This window comes from Rhea americana, unplaced genomic scaffold, assembly GCF_003343005.1.
Source record: "Rhea americana isolate MKP2758 unplaced genomic scaffold, rheAme1 scaffold_475, whole genome shotgun sequence".
Classification (NCBI taxonomy): domain Eukaryota; kingdom Metazoa; phylum Chordata; class Aves; order Rheiformes; family Rheidae; genus Rhea; species Rhea americana.
Window position 1 is genome coordinate 139619 of NW_028186618.1, and position 10116 is coordinate 149734.

At 38.2% G+C, this 10116-nt stretch overlaps 1 protein-coding gene across 1 annotated transcript in view; it reads left to right on the plus strand.

The window, feature by feature from the left end:
* The first annotated feature begins 75 nt into the window (after positions 1-75).
* The window catches only part of WRAP73 (WD repeat containing, antisense to TP73), a 17710-nt gene continuing 7669 nt past the window's right edge, over positions 76-10116 (plus strand). Inside the window, exons 1-4 of the mRNA XM_085316617.1 lie at positions 76-191; positions 1091-1243; positions 1813-1929; positions 9024-9096. Coding sequence (XP_085172743.1) covers positions 159-191; positions 1091-1243; positions 1813-1929; positions 9024-9096 — 376 coding nt within the window. The 5' untranslated portion in view covers positions 76-158. The remainder of the gene's footprint in view (positions 192-1090; positions 1244-1812; positions 1930-9023; positions 9097-10116) is intronic.

A 10116-nucleotide genomic window follows, 5' to 3' on the forward strand; every position in this document is an offset into this window, starting at 1 on the left:
CCGCCGCCAACGGCCGCGCCCCGAAGCGGCTGGAGGGGAAGCGCTTGCCCCGGCGAAGGCTCCGCTCCGCTCCGCTCCTCTCCTGTCCTGTCCTCGCGGAAGAATAAAATAAAAATAAATAAGCAGCAGGTGCCAGCGTTTCGCAGAAGTTTCTCCTCATGAGGAGAGACAAGGAGGAGCTGCGCAGTCCGGTAAATCTAGCGCTGTCTCAGCACCAGGTGGATTTTTTATTCCCCGTGATAAATAACTTTTCTTTAAATTCAGTTTACCGCGGTTTTGGTGACGTTCTGGAGGCGMTTGTGGACCGTAACTTGTATTTTCCTGTAGCAGCTAGTGAGGAAAACGCTGTTGTGTGTGTTGTAGTGACACCCAATGGTAAAGCTCTGGTTGGACCAATTAGTCCTGTGCGGCTGGTGGGTTATCCTGGAACGTAAAAAGGCTCTTTTGGACTGACGTATGTCAGCCCTGAAACATGACTTTCCAGGGTCAACCKTCTTTCAATAACTTCGCTGAGAAAAAAAATTAGCCTTTAATACTGCAAAACTCATCACCTTGCCAGTGCTGATGATTCTTAATTTATGTTGATTGTGTTACAGCTGAGTCAATCAGACTTTCTAGTGTATACTTTCTTTSTGTGAATAAAAGAACGCCAATACATTGGAACACTAATAGTGCTGTTAATCCTGTGAAAATTTAACTACACATATGGGATGACTTGGTGGTTAGAGACTTTTGGTCAGAAWAGGTCTTAATAATTGAGACATGATAGAAGCTGATTAAATAAAACAGTTGCAGGTTGAAGTTTTTTTTTTTTTCAAAGTAGACTTAGTTATGCTTAACAAGCAGATATAGAATATATATACATATATTTTAACAAATGTAGGCCCTGCTCCTGGCTTACTTATTCTTACTGTGGTATGCACTAGAACACAGCTTATGCCAAGTCTTTCTAAAAGTGAAAGTCCTAGTTGCTTTTAGAACATTTCAACACTGTAAYAGCATGGCAGGTTGTCATGATATAATAAAAATCACTGTTCTCTTAAATCCAGTATTGATGCATGAACTCAGCATTGTTTTTGCTTTTGGTCAGGCTTCATGTGTGCAGTACCGTTTGGTCATTCGAGATGTGAACACCCTTCAGATTCTTCAGCTGTACACTTGCCTGGATCAGATTCAGTATATAGAATGGTCATCTGATTCTCTCTTTATATTATGCGCCATGTACAAGCGAGGGATTGTTCAGGTAAGGACAAATACAAAATAGAAAATATTTGCTCTCTGGGATTCACATGCAGTGTGAGTGAGAGCTGCTTAATGGCAAGCGCTACTTCAATGCTCTTGCTAAAGTAATCTGACGCCTTGATAACCTATCATGCCATTATGTTTGAAACCATGATAAAAATCTTAGTTTGATTYTAAATCTGTTTGTTACCAAAAATATTTAGAAAAACTATTTAAAACAGAGCTAGAAAGCATCTTAGGAATATGTTATTTCAGCAGGAAATACATTCATGCAGACTTGTCGAATGGACTAAAAAAAAAAAGCATATTTTAAGTGCTGAATATTCAGAATATTTGGCACAGAAGATAATTTATTTTACAGTTTGTKTAATCGCGCAGAGATGTGTGGCTTACTTTTGTAGTGGGATCCAGCGCCAGTCCTTCATGGCTACAGGCTTTCAGAGGTTTCCTGACCTCTGTAGTATGCGATGCAGGAACTTTCTTTTTCAGCTGTGGCAGGTTCTTGTAAGAAGAGGTTTCGATGAAGTGCTCATCTGGTGCACTGTCTGACTGATGTCTGCTTTTACCTAGGTCTGGTCCTTAGAGCAACCAGACTGGCACTGTAAGATTGACGAGGGGTCAGCAGGACTGGTGGCTTCGTGCTGGAGTCCGGATGGTCGTCACATTCTCAATACAACTGAGTTTCATGTAAGTTTGAAGTCATGATTACTCTCGACAGTATCAGATGTTACTGTCTGCCCTTTGCCTCCTAAAATAACCTAAAGCTCTTAAAGCTGTAGTGGTGGTAAAGAACACAGATGTAGTTTCCCTAAGTCTGCAAATGTAATTTAACTTAATTCCAGTTCGGGCATCCGTTATTTTGTTAATGTTTTGTTCCCTTTCTTTTGGTGAAAGGATAGAAAAGGGGCACTTAGCATTAAAGCTAGGAATGTCTTTTTGAGAAAAGTTTAGAAATAACTGGCATTTGCTAAAGTAGTTTCAGTAGTCAAATGTGTTGGTAGCTTGGGAAAGCAAAGAAAATAATTTAAGGAGGCCTGTTGATTTAAAAGATATAGTGGTAGGTTTATTGACCTATCTACATCCTGGAAATACTTTCAGAAGTGCTTAATTTCACGCACAGTAATCAGACTGATGTTGATAGAACTGCTTGCAAGATTAAAATTAAACACGTGTAAATGGCTGTTGGTTAAGAGCCATGATCTCCAGATCGGAGTTTGATGTGTACATTGGATGCTGTGGGCTTGCTGAAAGGCATATGGAAGTCTGAATCTTCAATTTTGTAGTCTTTGGATTACAGCTGATGACTGATGCTGTGCATTACAATGAGGAACAGTCAAAAAMCAGCTAAGAACATATACGAAACTTCTCTACTGTGTCTAGCCTGTTTGAAAATTGGAAGATTTCAGATGCCAGGTTATTGTGCTATAACCCTYGCTAATGCTGAATTCAAATGTTAAGCTTCAAAATTTGCTTTTTTTTTTTTTTTTTTTCTTTTTTTTTTTTTTTTTTTTTTTTTTTTTTTTTTTTTTTTTTAATCTTGGTCAGTGGAATACAGAATGGGAGACTTTGTATGCAGACTGGTGTTATTACTGCAAATGCTGATGCTGCCAAGGGAGTCTGAGGGAATTTGCCTAYGTCTGAAGCTTATTTTATGATGCAAGTATGATGGAATTGTCTGGCAAGGATTTTTAGTGCTGGCTAGGGTATAGATTTTCTGGCTGTAAAGTAGTCTTACAGACCATGCATGCACACCTCTAGTATTAGAGTTTGAGTTAGGAGGAGTGATACATTTAGAGCTGAGTTTTTCCAGGAGCGATTTACCTTGATATGACAATTAAAAAAAATAACAAATAAAATGAGGCTGATGTTGAACCTGAAGTCAGTAAAGGCATGTCTGCTAACTAGGCAAAAGTGTTGTAGTCAGAGTAACCCAAACTGAAGGCTGGTGCTATGTGCTGCAAGTGAGTTTCTTATGGCACGTGTGTGTGTGGGTGGACTAGCAAGTATTTRTTACCTCCCAACAGAACTTGGTTTGACCTTAGAGGATTTCATTAAGCCTTTGCCAAGTTGGCATCTGTGTCAGGATAAGTTTTCTTTCCAGCTGTAAACAGGTTGCTAAATTAGCTTGTGTCAGACAGCTGCCTGGGTTATGCCGATGTCTGAGTTGTGTTTACTCTCTAGTATGCTAAATCCATAGTCTGGTGGAACAGACRTAGTGCTTGAGACAGAAACTGTCAGGATACTTAATATTGGTGTAATATGTACATTATCAAGTTCAGAGTTTGCTTGGAAGGTTTAAAGGTTCCATATTAACCAATTCAGTTTGGCTTGGGTAGTCTGACACYTTCAAGCAGCACCAATTAATTATTTGTGCTTGTAATTCAGGTCACCATATGAGCTCTGCTGTAGGCTCACAAATAACTTCCTTACTGTTCCTGGAAACTTTTAAAGSGATATGGTTATGCTACCATACTACATACATGCTGCTTTATTTCTACCAATCTATAATTGTTACTGCCATATGTTAATTTTAATTTTTCATCTACTAGCTTGCAGTCAAGTTGTTTTTGTGGTCAGCCTTGTAGTGAGTAATTTAATTTTTTTTTTTGGATGTGACTTGTGTGCAATTTCTAACTTGAGATACATGCATGAGAATTCTGGCATGCATTGTCAAAACCCATTTTGACCTTGGTTATCTTTTGAGACTGGCAGCAATGCTCTGTGTGCATTTGAATATCAATGTAAGTCTGCAAATGTGATCATCTTTATTGCAAATGGATCTGTAATAATGTGCGGTTTTCTGAATTCCAGAAATACTACACAATGTACGGTAGCATAGAATAATCTGGATAATTATAGAGATTTAATTAGTGCAATAGACAGCATGTACACGAGGCAGCTAAATAGTACAATCTTATCGGAGGAAGGACACGGGGAAGTGCTATCCTTTCCCTCAACAGTGGATTCTTTTCCACAATTATGGAATAATGGCAGATGCAGAGGAATTCACTATGCTTTACTTTAAAAAGTTTTATCTTTATTTATATACCCTCCTCTCCCATGCACAAATGTACCTATGTAAGTCACTAACTTAGATATCTGCTTGTATGAAAATTAAGAAAACATCTTTGTGTTGTATTCTAGCTTGTGTTATGCTTTAAGGGAACCTTCTGTAAACATCTGAGGTGCAAGTCCTCTTGMTGTAGAAAAGTTGTAGGCTTGTCCCTTAAACTGCCACCTTTGCTATGGTGAATTAGAGGATTTATTTTGATTCAGAACTATCAATGCTACTCTCAGACTGACAAAATGCAAGGTGAGGTAAAGGCTCACTAGGTTTGACGAGGCAAAAAAGTAGTTGTAGTAGGCAGCTGTATACTTTCAAAGGTACTTTAAAGCTTGGAAGGTAGGGTTTTATTGTGTGTGTGTGTGTGGGGGGGGGTTATTTTTATTTTTTTTTTATTGTCAGCTTATATGTCATAGCTCCACATGAGAAGTGGTTGGTATAGTTGCAAGGTGATTTCCCCACCTGCCACTTCTGGTTTTCATTCTCCATCCTCTGTTCCTCAGGCTGGTGATAAATAATTTGAAAATCATTAATATTATTCTCGTAGTATTTCTTTTAGGAGCCATATTTATGAACTACATGCATTGTACTTTTTCTAGTTCTGCTTTAGGAATTGAAGCATTAATGAGCTTCTCTCAAATTACAGCAGCGTTTTTTTTTTTTTTTTAAAAAAGTGTTCCTGTGTATATTAGAGCTAATCCTTAGTAACTCTAAATGGCTACATTGGTAGAAAAATACTTTCTGTCGAGGAATGTGCTCTGAATAATCTCCCGAAATCCAGTGCTGACAGACACTGCTATGTAAGGAGGCCTTGTGACCCAGTCAAGTCTGGGACAAAAGTTGACAGTCATTTGAGATACAAGGTTGTTTAAAAGTGTGTTTTTATCTAGTGAAAATCACCAGTCTTACACCTGCCTATAGCTGTCAAAATCGGGATGTAGTCCTGAATCCAGCATGGAAGAGTGTTTATCACGTTACCATCTAAATACTCTTTATTTCTCAGCTGTTTTTAGGCTATTTTAAAAACGTTTCTGCTTTTGGTTTGTCTTTCCACTGCAAAACAACAGCTGAAAACTTTTCAGACACCATTATCATTTGGATTTGGGTTTTGACAACTCCACTTAATCCAGTCATCTGCRCTAAAGAGAAAGTTCCCCTTAAAATGAGCAGCAAAGAAGTGCCTGCCTCTGACTTAATTGACTAAAATCTTTTCCTCCTGCTTTAAAAGCAAGTGGTCCTTTCCCACAAACCCYCTGAGAAAAGCAAACGAGCAACACAATTTCTTAAATCTTTAATATGCTTGACTTCCTGTTTTTTCATTCTCTATGCATTTTATTTCTGTCTCTCATTCTGTGCTAGCAGTGAAAAAATCTTTGATCTAGTTTACATTGGCATCTCGGGCAAGCATGTGAAATAATATTACGGTTCCAGCTGAGAATGTTAAGATTCTCCCTGTCTGTCACATTTAATTGTAAGTATATTGATAATATGTGCAAGGTAGGTTTGAAGTCCACAGGTTAAGCATGCAATGTAATTTTCCCAATTTAGGAAATATTTTTGACTATACACAAAGAGAACAACTGAAAAAAAATCTTAATTTGSGGACTCAAAATGGTCTACTTTATACATGTTTCTAATATTAACCCAAAATTTTCAAGTTGTTTTATGTGACTTGGAGAAGAGGTTGCAATGAAATGATAAAGCTTTTATGTGGGCTGACTTGCAGTTGTGTGTGTTTTTTTTTTTAATAATTTGCAGCTTTTTCACAAGGGAGATTTTTAAGTTGAATAGAGGATCTTAGTTGTTACAAATAGCTGTGGCTCATTAAATAAGTCAAATCTTGACTCCTTAAAGCAGTTGATCTTCAAACTTCTAAATTATTGAAGAATTGTATGTATCCAGTATAAGAAGTCTGTTTTCAAATGTGTACTTTTGTGTTTGAGTAGATTAGGTGTAAACATCTCTTGGATGTTTAGGGGTTGTATTCTTTAGCTGTAGTCTATACCTGCTATTGCAGTGATGACATTGCAGTTCATGCCTTACATGCTAGAAATTGTGTTAAGGAGATATACGGAGCAATACAGTACTATTCCAATAACAACTTTTAATGTTACTGGAAGTTTGTGTCTCTGAAGTAAGCAAATGTTTAGCAGTTAAATGCAACATGACAAAAATGAACAGGRAAACCATCATTAATGTCTTTTCTGGGGAGTTGCACTTGACCATTTTAGAGAGACTTCTATGTGAATAGTGAACAAGAGGACCGCATTSAAGGATGAAGTGGAGGTGGAAGTATAAATAGCTTTCACAAGAAAGGTGTGCTTGCCTTTGTCTTCTGAGATGGAATCTCAGGCAAGGCAGTGGTTGCAGTAGGAACTCTGCATGTGATGTGCTGCTTCCCACCTGTAGAGATTTTTCCTTTTCTCATGTACTTGGGCTTGATGTAAGGTTTTGCCTTGCTTTGAACATCTGGCACAGTTTGTGTGGTGCAGGATAGAAGTGTGTTTGAGAGACAGCAAACCAGGTGAGTTGATTGTGAGGCCGAGTAGTAACACTGTAAAACTGAATGCATTTGTCAGGCAAAATTATGACCCAGATCTCAGCATTCAAAGCTTGCAGCTGCTAAGCTTGTATTAAGTGGCTGTAGAATGTGTGTATAGTGTGCACTGCATGGTTTGGTCGAGGGAGGGACAGCAGCAATGTACACATAACACTGCAATTAATAGGAACAAGCACCATGTCACTGTTGCAGTTGTTGGAGAAGAATGTGAGTAGGCATTGTGCTGGTATTTTTAAAGTAAATATTGCATGAAGAGCAGACTAACAATGCTGTATTTTTGTATGTCCGGAAGTGAGCCGTTGGGGTGATAAAACTTGATTAATGTTGCTCATCCAGTAGATTCCTCCAGGGCCTGTTTAAAAACTTAAAGATAGTTCTACAGATGTCTAGCAGTAATTTCATATCTGTTAAATAAAGGAAGGGAGCAAAAGCTGTTATATACTCTTCCACTAATGCCTCGTTTTAAATTTTGCACAGAGGAAAGCTGGAATCCAATCTGATTGCGCTATTTCGTGTTATTAAAAAAAAAAACCTATGTGACTTCAAGTCTCCTTTCACAAGCTTCTGTGTATGCAAAAGTGGTAGAAAAAACAGCAAATGCTGCTCTTTTTTTTTTCTTTTTTTCTTTCTTTTTTTTTTTTGAGATTCCACGTATCTCTGGAGGGAGGCAGCATTTATTAGGATTCTGTAGCTTGGTTGGAACACTATCAATTGAGTCAATGCTTTCTGGTCAACATGGCAGTGTTACTAATGAGGAGAGGGGGAGTGGGACAGGAGGAAGAAAAAGGAAAAAAGCCAGCTTGCCAAATTCTGTTGCAGTGAGCAGTCTAAAATTCCCAGATGAGGGGAAAAATACGTAGGGTGCTACATTGGAGTCGCAGGGYTGAATAGCACCAAATGTGTCAGAGAAGGAAAATGCACACTGAAGACAAATACAAAGCAAGTGCAGCAGAAACTTCTTCCCAACACTTCTGGTGATCAGTCTGCAATTTGTGCAGGAGCAGCAATACCTTCCGTCACGGTTGTTGTATGATGATGTCATGTTAGGTGGTGCTGGAGTTCTGCTTAAATATAAAATCAGAACTAGCATTGTTGTTCAGTAGTTTTGGGAAAGATACTTTAGTGATCATGGCTCTTTATTGCGAGAGYAGTCTTACCTGTCTGTCTTCCAGAGTTTCTCACCGTCTCTTTTGGTGCAATAAAATATAACACTAGAAAAAAAATAATGCTGGAAACATTCCTCACTTCAGATATAAATGCAAAGGTTCACATGACATGTTGATTAATGCACATATGTCTCATGTGGCTGCTGTTGCTAAGGGAGAGTAAGTATTTGTTTTTAATYGAATAATCTGCAGATGGCAACACAGAGCTTCCAGAATGCAGCCTGTGACCTTGAAGAGCTGTGGAGAGGTTTGTTTTGCAGCTGACTCTTCTCTGCAGTTTTTGTATTGTGTGGGTGCATGAGCCTCCCCAAATATCCCAAACGTGGTATTTAATACTTTGTTTTGCATACTGTATTTTGGCTCTTTTTTTAGTTCATCCAATAATTATATAATGTGGCAAGCATCTGCAGGTGGTTGCAGAGGGAAGAGAGAGATGCAAATTAGCTGCCAAAGCTGTATATGATTTGAAAAGTGAAGAACACAGTTCTAAGCTTTCGTACTTATTAATCTTATCCCAAGGGATACTATGTTCTTAAGGTGCTGTAACTTCTRATCTACTCGTAAATGCAAGAAATATTTCTCATATTTTCTCCAGATTCTGTGACAAAACTGTTTGTCCAACTGAAAGATATGCATCATATACATTGTGAGTTGGATAGCTGGATTTATGCTAATACCATTAACTTTAAATTAAAAGTGTCTTTGTCTATATCAGTGTTCTGGTGTCTCATAGATCTCTAGGGTATGTGATGTGCTGTAATATTTATTTGGAATAAGTAGCTTCCCTTATGGAAGGGAAGATGGATGATAATTCCTAGAAGGTATTTTTTTAGGATTCAGTGCTATATAAAATTACTGCAAGGCTTAACKAAAGCACAGAACATATATCGATCTACTTTGCATTGCTGGATTAGGTTGTTTGGATTTTTATTCTCATTTTTGCAGATTAGAAAAGATCAGATACTTCCTTGTCTCTTTCTCTTTGCAACAGCTGCGGATAACTGTGTGGTCCTTGTGTACGAAATCTGTATCTTATATCAAGTATCCCAAAGCTTGTCAGCAGGGTAAGTATCTCAAATCAGACAAGGAGTGGTATTTTTTAACATGGCAAAAAAGGAAAATGAAATTTCTATGTAGAAATGAAGCACGTGTTTCTGAACAGAATATGTTCTTGCACGTCCCAGCTGAGGGGTTAGCTTGCCCTCAGGGATGCATATCTGAGATAGTACCTGTATGCCCCCTATGGCGAGTGCTACCCAGAGAGCTGATCTGCAGTTGTCGTCCTCACTGTGCTTGGAGGAGGATTATGTCTGGTCTACWTACCTGTTCTTAAAATGTCAGGTGAAAGAGTGTTCTTGAAAAGCAGGTTGCAGAGTTTTATGGTACTCAACTAGATTTTTAGGTAACTAGAACAGCTGGAGAATACGTTAGTCCAAGCAAACCCTTTGAAGGAGAAATGTAAGTACACTTCTCCACACGCATTTTCATGTGGATTGCATAGACTGCTGGAAAGGTCACAAACAGTAGTTCCTGTGCGGGAATAGAGACCTCTGAGAAATTCAGGCAGAAGGAAGGAAAAAGCGGAAGATTTTTTTTTTTTGCGACTTCAAAGAGAAAAGAAGAAATTATGGGAGCGGAGGAAGATAAGACTGTATGAAGAAAGTTTGTTTTGGTTTGTGTGTAGGGGTTTTTTTTTTTTTTTTTTGCAGTCACTGAAGTGACACTATAGGAAATGGTTTATTGGAGACTGATCAAAGGTCATTTTTTTGCATAAAATGATGCACAAAATGTCTGCCTAAAACTTTAAATAGKTATTTCTTTAGGATAGTGATTTTTGTTGTGCTCCCCTCTGAAGAGTGCTTCTCGACGTTAAWTTAACAAGTGTAGCCCTTGGAAATTAAGCTGGATATGTTAGCAGGGAAAAGCACTAATCCAAAGTGGCKTCTGTCATTGTTTTACATATTAAAAGGTTTGAAAGGGAAGCTCATATCAACTGCTAACCACACGACTGTAATCAGCAGTTACTTGCCTGAGGTTCATGCATAGTTATATCTCACAAAGATAAATAACGTATTACATATACA